General features: G+C 44.3%; 1 protein-coding gene across 3 annotated transcripts in view; it reads right to left on the minus strand.

Annotated features, from left to right (window-relative positions):
- arnt2 (aryl-hydrocarbon receptor nuclear translocator 2) overlaps positions 1–18,413 on the minus strand; it is a 391,537-nt gene that overhangs the window by 128,270 nt on the left and 244,854 nt on the right. For all 3 annotated transcript variants that reach the window (XM_078241563.1, XM_078241562.1, XM_078241561.1), the window contains exon 11: positions 4,512–4,663. In XM_078241563.1, coding sequence (XP_078097689.1) covers positions 4,512–4,663 — 152 coding nt within the window. The remainder of the gene's footprint in view (positions 1–4,511; positions 4,664–18,413) is intronic.

Here is an 18,413-nt window from a genome sequence, read left to right on the forward strand (position 1 = left end):
GCAGTATTCCACCAATTCTGCTAAGAATTGCTCTCTTAAGGAAGGGAAGCGAATAAAGAAGAAATTGAACAGTAAAATGCAATATAAAATACAGTAATGTATTCATTGATTCAGAATGAGGGCTGTACAGGCAGAATATATACCCTTACTGGAAGGCCCAAATTCAGCCCAAAATGGCTCTCAGACCTCATTCACCACATCTCAATAAGCAGTGCAGGGATTTTATGTAGCAGAAGGTACAGTCCCAGGCAAGTGTTGGGCATTGAGAGGCCAAGGATGAGGATAAATAATCACATGGACTGTGGAGTGTGGGAGCACCTCTGCTCCTTCAGGGAGAGTTTAAATACAGGAGTTGGAATGTCTTGTTGAAGTTGTACAAGACATTGGTAAGGCCACACTTGGAATACTGTGTGCAATTCTGGTTACCCTATTATAGAAAGGATATTAATAAACTAGAAAGAGTGCAGAAAAGATTTACTAGGATGCTACCGGGACTTGATGGATTGAGTTATAAGGAGAGGCTGGATGGACTGGGATTTTTTTCTCTGGAGCGTAGGAGGCTGAGGGGTGATCTTATAGAGGTCTATAAAATAATGAAGGGCACAGGTCAGCTAGATAGTCAATATCTTTTCCCAAAGGTAGGGGAGTCTAAAACTAGAGGGCATAGGTTTAAGGTGAGAGGGGAGATACACAAAAGTGTCCAGAGGGGCAATTTTTTCACACAAAGGGTGGTGAGTATCTGGAACAAGCTGCCAGAGGTAGTAGTAGAGGCTGGTACAATTTTGTCTTTTAAAACACGTTTTGATAGTTACATGGGTATAGAGGGATATGGGCCAAATGCGGGCAATTGGGATTAGCTTACGGGTTTTTTTTAAAAAAAGGGCGACATGGACAAGTTGGGCCGAAGGGCCTGTTTCCATGCTGTAAACCTCTATGACTCTATAAGTGCGAGGTGATTCATTTTGGTAGGACAAATCTGAATGCGGATTACAGGGTCAACGGTAGGGTTCTGAGGAAAATAGAACATAGAACAGTACAGCACAGAACAGGCCCTTCGGCCCACGATGTTGTGCCGAGCTTTATCTGAAACCAAGATCAAGCTATCCCACTCCCCATCATACTGGCGTGCTCCATGTGCCTATCCAATAACCGCTTAAACGTTCCTAAAGTGTCTGACTCCACTATCACTGCAGGCAGTCCATTCCACACCCCAACCACTCTCTGCGTAAAGAATCTACCTCTGATATCCTTCCTATATCTCCCACCATGAACCCTATAGTTATGCCCCCTTGTAATAGCTCCATCCACCCGAGGAAATAGTCTTTGAACGTTCACTCTATCTATCCCCTTCATCATTTTATAAACCTCTATTAAGTCTCTCCTCAGCCTCCTCCGCTCCAGAGAGAACAGCCCTAGCTCCCTCAACCTTTCCTCATAAGACCTACCCTCCAAACCAGGCAGCATCCTGGTAAATCTCCTCTGCACTCTTTCCAGCGCTTCCACATCCTTCTTATAGTGAGGTGACCAGAACTGCACACAATATTCCAAATGTGGTCTCACCAAGGTCCTGTACAGTTGCAGCATAACCCATGGCTCTTAAACTCCAACCCCCTGTTAATAAAAGCTAACACACTATAGGCCTTCTTCACAGCTCTATCCACTTGAGTGGCAATCTTTAGAGATCTGTGGATATGGACCCCAAGATCTCTCTGTTCCTCCACAGTCTTCAGAACCCTACCTTTGACCCTGTAATCCACATTTAAATTAGTAAAATGGAGGAACAGAGAGATCTTGGGGTTCATATCCACAGATCTCTGAAGGTTGCCACTCAAGTGGATAGAGCCATGAAGAAGGCCTATAGTGTGTTAGCATTTATTAACAGAGGGTTTGAGTTTAAGAGCAGTGGGGTTATGCTGCAACTGTACAGGACCTTGGTGAGACCACATTTGGAATATTGTGTGCAGTTCTGGTCACTTCACTATAAGAAGGATGTGGAAGCATTGGAAAGAGTGCAAAGGAGATTTACTAGGATGCTGCCTGGTTTGGAGGGTAGGTCTTATGAGGAAAGGTTGAGGGAGCTAGGGCTTTTCTCTTTAGAGCGGAGGAGGATGAGAGGCGACTTAATAGAGGTTTATAAGATGATGAGGGGGATAGATAGAGTGGACGTTCAGAGACTATTTCCTTGGGTGGATGTTGCTTTGATAGTGGAGTCGGACACTTTAGGAACTTTCAAGTGGTTATTGGATAGGCACATGGAGCACACCAGAATGATCGGGAGTGGTTTCGGACAAAGCTCGGCACAACATCGAGGACCGAAGGGCCTGTACTGTGCTGTACTGTTCTATGTTCTACGTTCTAATCACTCCCAAGATCATTCACCTTTCATTAAACTACGATATCATGTAGTAAGTGTGCAGTTTAGATTGCCAAAGAATGCTGTCAGAAACAGGCTTCTTAAAAAGGGCATGAATTACAGTATATTCCAGCGAGTGATAGAAATATTTTATAGTCCCCACCATTAATTTATGACAGTGAATGTCCACAGCAGGCAATTTTCCATAACAACAAATCAATTACAAAGGCACATCTTAAACCATTTAAAGCATGGGGATACTTTGGTAATTCATTAAGCTCTTTGACTCTGCAGCTCAGAGCACACATTTGAAATTCTGTAAAAAAGAACCTGACATTTTAATGCAGAATCGAGCAGACAAAAGAAAGCACTTTCTTGTTTGCAACAATAGAAATATGAAAGCTGCAAGCTCAGCGGGGCCAGCGACTCCACCCCCAGCGCCAGAGGGGCGCAGTGACTCCACCCCCAGCGCCAGAGGGGCGCAGTGACTCCACCCCCAGCGCCAGAGGGGCGCAGTGACTCCACCCCCAGCGCCAGAGGGGCGCAGTGACTCCACCCCCAGCGCCAGAGGGGCGCAGTGACTCCACCCCCAGCGCCAGAGGGGCGCAGTGACTCCACCCCCAGCGCCAGAGGGGCGCAGTGACTCCACCCCCAGCGCCAGAGGGGTGCAGTGACTCCACCCCCAGCGCCAGAGGGGCGCAGTGACTCCACCCCCAGCACCAGAGGGGCGCAGTGACTCCACCCCCAGCGCCAGAGGGGCGCAGTGACTCCACCCCCAGCGCCAGAGGGGCGCAGCGACGTGGCCTCCAGTGCCAGAGGGGTGCAGCGACGCGGCCCCCAGCGCCAGAGGGACGCAGCGACGTGGCCTCCAGCGCCAGAGGGGTGCAGCGACGCGGCCCCCAGCGCCAGAGGGACGCAGCGACATGGCCTCCAGCGCCAGAGGGGCGCAGTGACTCCACCCCCAGCGCCAGAGGGGCGCAACGACGCGACCCCCAGCACCAGAGGGGTGCGCAACGTGGCCCCCCCAGCGCCAGAGAGGCGCAGTGACGCTTCTCCCCAACGCCAGAGGGGCACAGCGACGTGACCCCAGCGCCAGAGGGCGCAGTGACGCGACCCCCAGCGGCAGAGGGGTGCAGTGATGCGGCCCCCTGCGCCGGCCGGCCGGGGGCGGTTGGGGGGGGCGGAGAAATGTGGAATTGCGTTCTTGAATTGCTAGAAATTTAACAAAAATAAGCTGCATAGCTTTACTTCTTCTTCGTCTCTCAAACTCTCCCCATTCTTTCTTCCCCCCTTAATACCTAATTTGACATTGAATTCTTTACTCTGCAAATTTTTATTTCACACTTTACACCATTTAATAACAATCCTGAAATTTGATTGGTTTAAGAGTTACACAATCGCTTGCCCTGTCCCAGATTGCCTGGAGAGAGACTTGTGCTGTTTGTATCTCTAATGTGCAGCCACTTCCCACACAAAACATCTTGGAAACCAAATCTGTACAGGATAGCCCAACAAACAGCAGCTGCTGTTGGCTCATCTCCTGTAATTCTGGCCCATTGTCCGCTGAAAAATTCATTCATGGAAGATGGTGATGATTCTGTTTTTCACACACATGTTTCGTCTGGACAAATCGTGTGTACATCGACTTGACATTGTCATCACCTAGTGTCCTGTATCGTCATTACTTCTGCCCGTCACCCTGGCACAAATCTTCCTTTTTTATTCTTTACTCCACTCCCCTTTTCCCTGAATTCTGTAGAAATTGTTCCAACTTAACTCTGGGCGGGATTTTCCAGAAGAGCTTGCCACAAGACCGGAAAATCCTGCCCAAGGTCAGCAGACCTTTGTGAGGTCCGTGTCCCGTCCGCTGCGATTCCCGTGGTGGGCAGGACGGGAAAATTCCGCTTTCTGTGTTCTGATAAAGGATCATCAATGTTAACTCTGCTTATTTCACCACATATACTCAGCTGCTCTGACAGCATATCTTGCATTTTCTATTTTTATGAATAAAACAACTCTCATATAATCACTAATAAAACTGAACTGGACCCATATATTTCAATGAGTTTGAAATATATTTATATATTTTAATTCACTTTATACTACCCCAGCTTGGCTATATCATGGGTGAACATACTATTTAATTACAGACACTTACTTTACATTGGTATTCGTGCAGATAATATATTCAATTTCATCTGAGTAGGGATTCTGGAAAGTAAAGCTGCTTGTCCTTATCCATAACCACTCCCTGTTTTTTGTTCGGAACCGGAACATCACTGACAGGACCTGTCCTTTCAATTTGACAACCTCGAGAGAAGAAAACAATTATTAGATATGTTGAGTTTAGTCTCTCAGATGAATGAACACGAAACCAATGGACAATTTATTAAGTGACTTTGTGACTTGATGAACTGGACATTCTCTGTACAAGAATTTGTTCAGGCTTCAGTTGGAATACTGCGTCCTGTTTTAATCCCCGCATATGGTGGGTGATAATGAGGCTTTGGAAAAGGTGCAGTGGAGGACCATTAGACTAACTTCCAGTACAAAGCATCTTAGTTATCAAGACAGGTTCACAGAGCCAGGTGGCTACACGTTAGAGAAATGCAGGTTTTTGGGGGATGATCTGAATGAGGTCTATTAGATGATGAAAGGATTGGGTAATGTTCCTGTTGGCAGTTTGTTCTGATAAAACAGGCTAGAGTTGAGCAGGGGTAACACTTATAAGTGCAGAAGCCCAGATTTCGGTTAGATATCAGGGAATGATTCTCATGAAGGATAGCAGACTTTTGTTCCTGAATAAGTAGGCAGTGCAAAGAACTATTAGGGCCAGTGTGATTTTCTGGACTAGTGTTCTAGTGTTAATCACCTAGAGGAGTGATAAGTAAGTTTTCCAATGTTTCCCAAATTAGCCTTTCTGTTTAGGTTTCCTCACTATTATGTGGGGCCGGTTGGACGGACTAGAGTTTGTCACGGTTTGGATGCCCATGATCTGAAACAATGCTGTTACTATCCTTTCTGTCCCAATATTTTTTTTCAGATTTATTTTCGAGCATGTAGCTTTGGAAAGACTGGTAATATCTGTTTGAGCCTCTTGGTTGCTGTAAAGAAGACACAAGTTCTGCTTCTTCATAAAACACCTTTATTTCTTTGGTCCAACTTCACACACAATTCTCCACCAACAAAATAGTGCCACCTGTGACCCCTTTATATATCAGTAACTTCTATTGAATAATTGACATCAAGTTAGGACTCAAAGATCTGTTCACCCATTCCGAACAGTCTCCCCTTCCTTGGAAGAAAAAAGTATTTTGATGAATATTTGTTTTCCACAATATCAGCTGTTAAATCCCTCACTTGTCATTCAACTGTGGATCACTGGGACTTTCTGGTCAGCGATAGTAAGACTCCAGCCTGGTATAAGTTAAGCCACACTATCACTGATGAGCCCCTTAGCAAGCAGGGAATAAGCTTCCTCACCACTTTGAAGTATGAGCAGGAGGCAATTCTGAGCTGGTTAAAAGAAAACTGCAATGTTATAGGATGACATCATCTTCAAAAATAACCTCTCGAGGAAGGGAGTAATCTTCAGCATGGGAAAGCATTCGTCTGCACAAACAAATAACTTGCCTGAAAACAGGCTTGCAAGGCAGTTCATCCACGAGTGAGTTGACTAACTGACCAACTCAGCAGAGGGGAAAATATATTCTTCTTTATCAAGAAAGCAGGCAACAAAAAGGATTATGTGAAGCTGTTTCTCAAGCCTGTATCAGCCTTAGGAGAGGGCCTCTCAAGAACCGGCAGTCCTACAACCAATGTGGCGACCAAGAGAATTTGGAGGGTGATTGAGAGATCAAAATAGGGTTATCCACCATTAAAAGTGCAATTGATTTTCCATGCCAGTTTTATTCCCTCCTCAATTCTTAAGTCCTTGGTCGAAACACCCAGTAATTTTGCGACACACCCATTATTCACGTGCAGTTCAGTGGTTTTATGCAGACTATTGATGAGCCATCATGGTTAAAAGCCTGATCTTGTCCTCATAGGTATCCAAACACACTCGCAATTCTGACAGAGGATCCAGAATCTATCTACTTCTGCCTTAAAGATATTCAAGGAATCTGCCTCAGCCTCCTTTTGAGGAAGAGAATTCCAAAGTCTCACAACCCTCAGAAAAATATTTTCCTCATCACAGTTCCAAATGGATAACCCTTTTTTTTTAAACAGTGACTCACAAGTTCCATATAATCCCACAAAAGAAACATGCTTTCCACATCCACCTGTCAAGTCCCCTCAGGATCTTATATGTCTCAATCAAGTTGCCTCTTACTCCAGTAGATGCAAGCCTAGCCTGCCCAGACTTTCCTCACAAGACAATCTGCCCATTCCAGGGATTAATCTGGTCAACTTTCTCTGAACTGCTTGCAAATCATTTACCTCTTTCCTTAAATATGGAGACCATTTCTGTACAGAATACTCCGGATGTGGTCTCACCAGTGCTTTGTATAACTGAAGCATTACCTCCCTATTCTTGTATTTAATTCCTCTTGTAATAAACAATAACATTCTATTCTGGACTTGCATGCTAACCTTTCACAATTCATACACTCGGACACTCTGATCCCTCTGCATCACTTACCGTTAGATAATCTGTCTCCTTTTTTAATTCATCCTGTCAAAATAGACAACCTCACGTTTTTCCACATTATACTAGATTTGCCAGATTTTTGCCCACTCACCTAACATGTCTATATCCATTTGTAGCCTCATTATATCCTCTTCACAACTTATTTTCCTACCTATTTTTGTCATCAGCATATTTAGCAACCACATCATGGGTTTCTTCATCCAAATCATTTAATACAAATTGTAAAGAGTTGATGCCCCAACACTGATCCCTGTAGCACAATGCTCCTCACACCCTGCCAGCCAAAAAAAGACCCATTTATGCCTACTCTGTTTCCTGTATGCTAGCCAATCTTCTATCCATGTTAATATGTTACCCCCACACCATGAGCTGTTATTTTCTGCAGTAGCCTTTGATAACCTTTAACCATATCAAATCATAGCATAGATTCATAGAATCCCTACAGTACAGAAGGAGTCCATTCGGCCCATTGAGTCTGTACCGACCACATTCCCACCCAGGCAATATTCCCATAACCCCACACGTGTACCCTTGTAATCCCCGACACTAAGGTCAATTTAGCATGGCCAATCAACCTAACCCGCACATCTTTGGACTGTGGGAGGAAACCGGAGCACCCGGGGGAAACCCAAGGGGAGAACACTGATTACAAAGAATCCTAAGATGCACCTTTCACAATGAGACCAGTTATTGACACAGAGAGTAAAGAGAGATCCAGACATTGAGGATCAAGAGCTCAGCGAGCAAGGAGTAGCATCACACTGATTCAGGCTGAAAGATAGTACACACATCCTAAATTCTGAAGAAATAAGTAGGGAGTTCACTGTGTCTGCCTTCAAAGTGAGTGTGGCAATCTTATACCACCATGCAAACAACCTTAAATGAATAGATGGAAAGATTGATCTTAAAAATTATTCAATTATGTCCATGAGCAACAAGTGATTTCATCACATCCCATTTTGGAAGGAATGCCAACTGGCAGAATACTACGTTAGCAAACTCTGTGACTCAAGAACTATGCAAATTCTTACGGGTTCAGTTAGACAATAACAATCAATGTTGGAGACAACCATGAGAAAACCCTCTAAGACTTAACATAGATACTGCAATTGGTGCATGAACAGGTTCTAAGATCAGTAGACTTAGTAAAGAGCCATGTTGGAACTTAAGCCAGCAGTTTACTTCTAATGACAGGAATGCCTATCTTCCCAAGCTCCCCCATGATAACCGTTAAAGGTGCCAAGTGTCTGGTTTTTGCAGGGGAGGTGGGAAACAGGAGTCAAGTCTGTTTTTGAGTCAGAAACCCAGCTCTGGTAGGGAACTAAGTCCAGATTTTGGCAGACAAGGCCCTTAATTAATAAAGAGATAGGCTTCCTATCCAATTAAAGCTAACAGGGGCAGGAATAAAGATGGGTTTCAGCCTCATCGAGGCTGCTAGCTGCTCTGAGATAGTTTGAGCTAAAGTCTGTCTCTGTGCCAAAAGGAGGCAGGGGGCGGAATTTTCCCGTCCTGCCTGCTACAGGAATCATAGAGCACAGGACATGGACCATGCAAATGTCCATTGACCTTGGCGGGATTTTCCAGTTTCAGGGCGAGAGTGGCCAGAAAATCCTGCCCAGGCTGTCATAGGGGAGTTAAGGTTAGTATCCAGACGTCCTCTTCCCAGAGGGTGGCAAGAGGTCACCTCGCCATGCATCAACAGCAACTCAGGTCACCGTCCTCTCCCTCCGACTTCAGTTCCATCTCCTCTGTCTTACCCCCTATTTCTGTTTTCTCCCCTTGAGCTGTGCCATTCCAGAGCCTCAAGGTCCTAGGATCTTTGTCTCTGCCTTTAGATCGTGCGCTCAGGGTATTGTCTCCTTCATGCCCTATCCCTTTTCTGATGCCTGGTGATCTGTCCTTCACTGGAGGCTGCAGTTCCTCATCTCCAATGTCCTCGATGTCTGATGATGCAGTATCCATTTCAGCTGCAGTCTTCCTCGTGCTCAGATGGAGTGCAACACCCTGCCCTGATGTCCATGTGTTGCCAGGAGGGTGACAACCCCCTGAACGGTCTAGGTTCTTAATGCTGGCTCCTCTCCTGACCTGTGCTAAGCTGCTGCAACTTTTATGTCAAAGGGTTAAGCTCTTTAACCGATAAAAAAAGTGAACACTTACCTTCTTCAACCTTCATCATCTCCATGACTCACCCCCGACATGGTCCTTGCCTGCTGCTGCTGCTGAATGTCAGCGTCCAGGGAAGATTCTAAGCAAGTTGTACTTTTAACAGGCACTTCACAATTTTGACTGGCCCCTTTAGGCCCATGCGTCCACTGCCCTTGGGAAAATTGACCGGAAATGAAGGTGGGATACTTGGCCACAAGAGTCATTACAGCTTTTCAGCTTACCCGCTTCTGTTCTGGCCTGAATTGGGCGGCACGGTAGCACAATGGTTAGCACTGCTGCTTCACAGCGCCAGGGACCCGGGTTCGATTTCTGGCTTGGGTCAGTTTTGTAATTCTATGAATCAAATCTAGCTCAGTTACCACGCAATACAGACTAAATGAGTCTGAGAAACCGTCTTCTGTTGGTTCAGCTAAGGTATGAAACTGCATCTCAGAACCACAGAATCCTTACAGTGCAGAAGAGGCCATTCGGCCCATCAAGTCTGCACAAAACCTCCACAAGAGCATCCCACCCAGGCCATCCCCACCGCCTTATCACCTTAACCCCGCGGTTTCACCATGGCTATTTCACAACCTACGCATCTTTGGAGACTAAGGGGCATTGAACATGGCCAATCCATCTAACTTGCACATCTTTGGAGTGTGCGGGGAAACTGGAGCACCCAGAGGAAACCCACGCAGATACAGGGAGAAGATGCAAAATCCATTTAGTCACTCAAGGCTAGTTAGCAGTGCTAACCACTGTGCCACCCCATCTTGTGGAGAATATCTGCAATCTGCTGTCACTTTGGAGTTTGGGAGGAAAACAAGAGCACCCGGACAAAACCCACACAGACACGGGAAGAACATGCACACTTCACACAGACAGTCACCCAAGGCTAGAATCGAACCCGGGTCCCTGATGCTGTGAGGCAGCAGTGCTAACCACTATACCACAGTGTCACCTTCTAGAGTCAAATTCCTCCACTCTATAAATTAGTATATGTATATCTCCATTGATCTCAGTTGTCTAGGTAAGCTGTTTCTACCAATATGGCAATTTACACTTGATTCTGCTTAAATGCCTTCTAATCTCGTTACTGGGCAAATCACATCTATCATGTCTTTAGGCTGCTGGCCACTGCTGTCGCTATGCAGATCTCTACCTTTTGTTGGGAAAATCACATCCTATCATGCCTTTAGAATACTTACTTCTGCTGTCGACAGGTAGATTTCTGTGTGTTACTGGGCAGCTAGCATCCTATCATGCCATTTTGAATTGTTGCTACTGTTGTTGTTAGGCAGGTCCCTAGCAGCTTTTAGCCATTCTTTACAAAAGCTTCTCTGATCTTCTGTCTGAAATGTATTCTTAGTTTCGAACCTTCACCTTTAGGCAACCATTCTTTGCTACCATGTGAACCACTTGACAGCCAGTTAGTGAAGTAGGCGATCAAAAGCCAGTCTTTACTCAGCTTCAGATTTAGTCACAGAGTGAAAAGTTACAGTTATATAGTTCCTATCGCGACTCCCAGATCAGAGTTCATAAGTGTCTCTTCAGATGCATTCAAGTAATTATCCAATCAATGCTCTCCATCTGAATATATTTAAGCTGAATTTATACAATTAAAAATTAAATATCAAAATATGAAATGTCTCAAGATGCTTCACCAGAGCATTATCAAACTAAATTCTAGCCTCAAAAGGGATTAGGAGCAGAGCACAATGGCTTGGACTAAGAGGTTAGTTTTAACGTTCCTCTTCGAGCAGGTGTGAGAAGTAGAGAGATGGAGAGGTTTAAGGAGAAAATTCCAGAGTTTAGGGGCCAGGCAGTTGAAGGCACAGCCACTAACAGTGGAGCGATGAATGTTGACAATGTGTAAAAGTGTAGAATGTTGACAATGTGTAAAAGTGTAGAATGGGACAAGTGCAGCGATCTAGGCAAGTGGTAGTGTCACAAGATAGAAGGATGGTATTAAAATGAATGTTTTTATTTGAACAAGTAGAATCAAACAGCCATGCATTTTGAAAGCATGTCTGGGCAGCAGATTGAAGCTTAACTATTGAGTCACCTCAGCTCTGTTTAGAAAAGGGACTATTAGAAGCACACAAGCAGTATGTTTACACACAAACAGTGGGGGGGATCTCATTCTGAGTGAGACACAGCCGGAGTTAGTGTGGGTACTGGAAATTGGGAGCAGAAGGGAAAGAGGTGTTTTTTGCACTTTTTTCTATGCTTTCCAAGTTAAATCTCCAGAGTGGTCCTGCTACAGCAGTTGAGGCTACATGGGAGAAAGCTGATTGGTAAGTGAGCGGGTAAGTATTTACTACTTTTATTGCTTATGGTTTGTAAGGTCTTTTTCTAGTTTGTAGTTTGTATATTCTGTAACAACACGGATCCAGGAAAAAGGGTCCAAGAGCAATTGATTTAAAAGGTTTAATTTAAAGGGGTAAGTCATGGCAGGAGAGCTCAAAGCTGTGATGTATTCCTCATGCTCCATGTGGGAAGTCGGGAATGTTTACCATACGTGCGGGCAGCACGTGCGCAGGAAGTGCAAAAGACCATTTTCATTGCTGAACCAAAGACCATTTCCAAGTCCTGATCACAGTGTGGTAATCACTGGCTAGATTTGATTCTGTTAGTTGTTTGGGCCCTGCACTCAACCCTGGAACACCTAGATAACAAGGACACCTATGTCAGACTCCTATTTATCGACTACAGCTCAGCCTTCAACACTATTATTCCCACAAAACTCATCTCCAAACTCCGTGGCCTGGGCCTCGGCACCTCCCTCTGCGGCTGGATCCTGAACTTCCTAACCCACAGACCACAATCAGTAAGGATAGGCAACAACACCTCCTCCACGATCATCCTCAACACCGGTGCCCTACAAGGCTGTGTTCTCAGCCCTCTACTATACTCCTTATACACTTATGACGGTGTGGCCAAATTCCCCTCCAATTCGATTTTCAAGTTTGCTGATGACACCACTGTAGTGAGTCGGATCTCAAACAATGATGAGACAGAGTACAGGAACGAGATAGAGAATCTGGTGAACTGGTGCAGCAACAATAATCTCTCCCTCAATGTCAACAAAACGAAGGAGATAGTCATCGACTTCAGGAAGCGTAAAGGAGAATATGCCCCTGTCTACAACAACGGGGACGAAGTAGAAAGGGTCGAGAGCTTCAAGTTTTAGATGTCCAGATCACCAACAACCTGTCCTGGTCCCCCCATGCCAACACTATAGTTAAGAAAGCCCACCAATGCCTCTACTTTCCCAGAAGACTAAGGGAATTTGGCATGTCAGCTACGACTCTCACCAACTTTTACAGATGCACCATAGAAAGCATTCTTTCTGGTTGTACCATAGCTTGGTATGGTTTCTGATCTGTCCAAGACTGCAAGCAACTACAAAAGGTCATGAATGTAGCCCAATCCATCACACAAACCAGCCTCCCATCCATTGACTCTGTCTACACTTCCCGCTGCCTCGGCAAAGCAGCCAGTATAATTAAGGACCCCACGCACCCTGGACATTCTCTCTTCCACCTTCTTCCTCCGGGAAAAAGATACAAAATTCTGAGGTCACGTACCAACCGACTCAAGAACAGCTTCTTCCCTGCTGCTGGATGGACTTTGAATGGACCTACCTTGCATTAAGTTGATCTTTCTCTACATCCTAGCTATGACTATAGCACTACATTCTGCACTCTCTCGTTTCCTTCTCTATGAACGGTATGTTTGGTCTGTATAGCGCGCAAGAAACAATATGTTTCACCACATGTTAATACATGTGACAATAATAAATCAAATCAAATCAAAAACAGGGTCTCAGCAGAGTTTAGGTACAGGGGAAACAGATACTTTTGGGTTCTCAGTCTTTGAGGGACTAATTGCTTCCTGTTAACTTGCTGAAGTTTTAAGATTGTTCTGTGCAGTGTTTTATTATCTTTCTCTTATTTTAATAGATACTTTTATTTGTTTGTTAAACGAAAGAGAGGTCTGAGTTCTCCCTGTTTCCACAAACGTTTCTCGCCAAATCCAAAGAAAATACATCACGGGAAACCAGTGTTTCAGATTGGAACACACTCGCACATAACATCAGTGGGGTTTATAACAATAGGCCTGGAGGAGGTTACAGAGATGGTGAGAGGCTCAATCGGTAAAGGATTTGAAAACAAAGAAGCAAATGTTAAAATTGAGACCGTGCCAGTTTGGGAGCCAATGAAAGGCGAGCAAGCACAGGGTGAGGGGCGAAGGCTCTGCAATGGTGCGGGGGAGGGGAGACTCAGAGTAAATCAGTTAGACGAGTAGATGGTGCATGTTGGGATACAGAGCTCATGAAGACTGTAGCAGGCGCAAGGGAATTTGAAAATGATTCGTGCACACAAAAAGTTCTCACCCAAATCAGATCCAAATAAGTAGATTTTAGCTCCAACTGTCTTATCCACCTGAATAGTGGTCACTCACTATTCCCAGATGTATTACATAACTGAGTTGTGTTGTGCCTTTGAAACTTGTGATTAAATCCTTGAAAAAGCTTTTTTCAAGTCAACAAGCAACACCCTTCTATCAACAGTAACCTGCACCACACCCTAACACGGGGTCACAAAGGAAACCAAACTCTACAAGTATCCAGATCTAGGGCTTCCGATTGCACAATAGATAAAACGAGCCCTGGAACTGATGATACAGTTCCCATATTATTCTTGGCCTGAGTAAACAACACAAAGGCCCAAGTTTCCCACTCAGCTCATGTCTTTATCTCTCTTAGGAAAGGAAACCTCTACATGATGCTTGCCAGTTTGAAAGCAGATGTACATCAGTGACAATAACCTCACTTTTATGCATGCATTATCAAATCATAATAACCAACAGCTTAAGAGAGAGAAAAACTAATTGCATTGGCTTGGGACAAAAGGTATATTCCTGCTATAAAATAACAGGCTAAAATCACCTGCATAAACATTGTGTTTTCTCTTTTTACATTGCAATCCTCATAAAAACAAACCTTGAACCTACAGTGTTTCTCTCTGAGCTACACGTGATGTACTTTTACTTTTGGGAGGGCACGCTTAGGAAAAATTTGAAAGATGCACGCTCAAAATAATGAAATGCAGAAAAACCGCTGAATTCATCATGTTAGATAACGAATTGTAAGAATAAATCACATACACATGCCATAGGAAAACAAGAATGCCTGCTCCCCCTGGAAAAGTGGTCAGTCAAATGGAAGCTGTCTGCCTAACTCAAAACTAAACACTTCTATTTCCCGCGTGTTACTTCATCTCTCCCTCTCATAGGTTACATGAGTACCCAGTTGTGTATCAGTGAAGTCAGTGGATGAGATATTATTCCTCTTCAAGTATTATCTACATGAGAGGGATGGGAAATGTACTTGGTCAAAAAAAAGGCGAAATTACCAAGGACATTCATTGTCCTACTAAGTCAGATAGATGCAGAAAGTTGGCGCAATCAGAATTTTTAAATCCATCAACAACTATATTTCTGTAATGGCATCTTTTAATACACCAGAAATTCAAATCAGACTGCAGGCACTGCCAGAAGCATTGTACTGTCACCAGTAGTTACAGCATGCTGCTTGCCACACACGCCCGCTTATACAGTACTCCAAGCAAATCATGTTATCTTAAAAGATAAAATTTGAAAAGGCAATTTGTTGAAGTTTGAGCCAAAAATTCCCTTACAATTGAAAATGCAACTTTAAAATAAAATCACTTTTCTTGGAGGAAAATCTGAATTTGTCATTTTAAATAATTAAGATTCAGTTTATCACACAATGTCTCCACATAACAAACCACAAGCCATAGGCAATATTGTAGACGAGACCCATGTTCCACTTGGATAAGGCAGTCAAAGTCTCCCTATATATTCTTCTCTCTCACAGGGAATTTGTAGCATTTACACATTTGTTGAGAGAATACTTTCTTAAAGTTGCAAATTGCTGAAATAATCACTATATGGCTTTTTTGCTGGAGGGAAACATGACCAAAAACCAATTCTACTGATACCACTTCTACTGGCTTTGCCTTTGTCACAACCAACAATCAGTTCATTTCATAGACAGGTAGGAAAAGGTCCAATCAACAAAGATCAACCACAAATGGGGTGGCACGGTGGCACAGTGGTTAGCACTGCTGCCTCACAACTCCAGGGCGGCCCTGGGTTCGATTCCCGGCTTGGGTCACTGTCTGTGTGGAGTTTGCATGCTCTCCCTGTGTCTGGGTGGGTTTTTTCCGGGTGCTCCGGTGTCCTCCCACACTCCAAAGATGTGCAGGTTAGGTTGATTGGCCTAGCTACATTGCCCCTTAGTGTCCCGGGATGCATAGGTTAGAGGGATTAGTGGGGTAAATATGAGAGGTTACGGGGATAGGGCCTGGATGGGTTTGTTGCAGACTCGATTGGCCAAATGGTCTCTTTCTGCACGGTAGGGATTCTATGAAATAAATGATTACACATATTCCTCACTATTTGACTAGTCAAACTGTCCATATTTATTTCCAGAATACCAGCTGCAAAGAAGTAACACAAAACCAAGCAAGATACTGGTACAATTTCTTTCAAGTCTTGTGGTCTCCTCACACACACAAGGGCATTACTTAAGTTTATATGATTTTAGATATATTAAAACGTTAAAAACACTAAAACCATCTGCAATGCTTGTCACTGTATGTATCCACGGTTTAACACACATACATAACATATCTGTATATATATATAATTCAGGTGTTTGCCTTCAAGGGATAGATGCATCTGTTTCAGCTGTCACCCCTGACTGTACCAGAGAGCAGCACAACTGGGAGAAACATTTGCAACTAACAGCAAGGCAAGGAATACAACATTCCAAAGTAAACAATTTTTTCAACATTTTGTGCAGTGTAGGCAGTTAATGAGGATTTCTTAGTAAAAAGAATTGTTTGAAATGAGGTTAACATTGAGAAAGGGGAAAGGAGCAATGATTTCGCCAAGCATTACTGATAGCTAGTACTTCGATGAACACAAAATTCAACACAACAGGTCAAAATAAATCTTGTATGGCAGATAAATAGTCATAGAATCCCCACAGTACAGGAGGCCGCCACTGGGCCCATCGAGTCTGTACCGACCACAATACTACCCAGGCCTATTCCCATAACCTCACACATTTACCCTGCTAATCCCCCTGATGTTAACGGGCAATTTAGCATGACCAATCAACCTAACCCGCACATCTTTGGACTGTGGGAGGAAACCGGAGCACCCGGAGGAAACCCATGCAGACACAGGGAGGAAGTGCAAACTGCACAGTGACAGTGACCCGAGGCTGGAATTGAACCTGGGACCCCGGTGCTGTGAGGCAGCAGTGCTAACCATTGTGCCACCGTGCTGCCCATTGATAATAACTGATGTTCACTTACAAAATGTAGCCACATAAATCTACCAAGAATTGTGTGTTATGAAAATATTAGTTTTTTTCAATCTTATTTTCAGAGCACTAAAACAAAATACTGCAGATGCTGGAATCGGAAATAAAAACAGAGCATGCTGGAAATTCACCACAGGACTGGCACCATCAGTGCAGAGAGAAACTGACTTAATGTTTCAGGTCAACAACCTTTCATCTCGTCTGGGAGTTAGAGAGGCATCAAGTTTCAAGCAAAAAAAGGAAAAAGGTAAGTCTGTGATATGGTGCAAGACAGGAGGAATTAAATGAGAAAACTGTGATGTGCAAGGCCAAAGGGAGTGGCAACGTAGCTCGGTGGCACAGTGGTTAGCACTGTTGCCTCACAGCGCCAGGGACCCGGGTTCGATTTCCAGCTTGGATCATTGTCTGTGTGGAGTTTGCATGCTCTCCCCATGTCTGCGTGGGTTTTCTCCAGGTACTCTGGTTTCTCCCACAGTGCAATAATATGCGGATAGGTTGATTGGCCATGCTAAATTGTCCCTTAGTGTCAGGGGGATTGACAGGGTAAATACGTGGGGTTACGGGGATATGGCCTGGGTGGGATTGTTGTCGGTGCAGGCCTAATGGGTTGAATGGCCTCACTAGGGATTCTATGAAATGATGTGTCTAGAGGAGGTGCGAATGGCAGAATCGTGAACAACTGTCATCCTAAAACAAAAAAAAGAGAAAAACCAAAGCAAAAAGAAGCATAATGAGCAGAGGTTACAATCTGAAATTAGCGAACTCGATGTTAAGCCCAGCATGCTGTAGAAGTGCCGAAGCAAAAGATGAGGTCCTTGAACTTGCACTGAGCTTCAATGAAACACAACAGAGGGGTTAACTTGAGAACAAAGTGGAGAATTATAATAACAGTTTGGGCTGAAAGGAACAATCAAAATGTCAGTCACCCAATCTGCATTTCATCTCCCCAGTGTAGAGCGGGCCGCATCATGTGTGGCAAATATAAAACCAAAGGAACAGTAGCATAGTGGCAATGTTGCTGAATGAGTAATCCAAAGACTGCGACTAATGCTGTGTAATTGGAATACCACCATGGCAGCTGGGATATCTAAAATTCAATTAATGAATAAATCTGTAATAAAATGTTAGTCTCAGTAACGATGGCCATGAAACTACCAGATTGTTGTAAAAGCCCATCTGGTTCACTAATGTCCTTGAAAGAAAGGAAATTTACTGGCTTTATCCAATCTGGCACACGTGCTTCCAGATGCACAGCAACATGGTTGACTCTTAACTGCTCTCTGAAATGGCATAACAAGCCACTCAGTTGTACCAAACCACAGCAAAACCACAAATCAGAATAAACAGGATGAACCATCCAACACCAACCTGGCAACACCCAGCCCAGCCAACACTGCATTGCCCTTACTAACAACTGGGGACTTGTGCCAAAATTCGGAGATCTGTCCCACATATTCACAAACTTAAATAGTCACATTCAGCAAATCATTACCTACAGCCAATGTCCAAGGAAGGAAACCTCCTGCTGATTATCACCAGATGCCCTCCATCAGCTGATGCAACAGTGCTCCTCAATTTTCAACACCATTTGGCAGAAGCACTCAGAGCAGCAAGGACACACAAGGTATTCTAGGTAGGAAACTTAGTTGGCTGGACAGCTGGTTCATGATGCAGAGCGATACCCAAAGTCCGGGTTCAATTCCTGTTCCGGCTGAGGTTATTCATGAAGGCCCCACCTTCTCAACCTTGCCCCTCGTCTGAGCTGTGGTGATCTTCAGGTTAAATCACCACCAGTCAGCTCTCCCCCTCAAAGGGGAAAACAGCCTTTGGTCATCTGG

The sequence above is a fragment of the Mustelus asterias genome, chromosome 24 (genome assembly GCF_964213995.1).
Source record: "Mustelus asterias chromosome 24, sMusAst1.hap1.1, whole genome shotgun sequence".
NCBI classification, from domain to species: domain Eukaryota; kingdom Metazoa; phylum Chordata; class Chondrichthyes; order Carcharhiniformes; family Triakidae; genus Mustelus; species Mustelus asterias.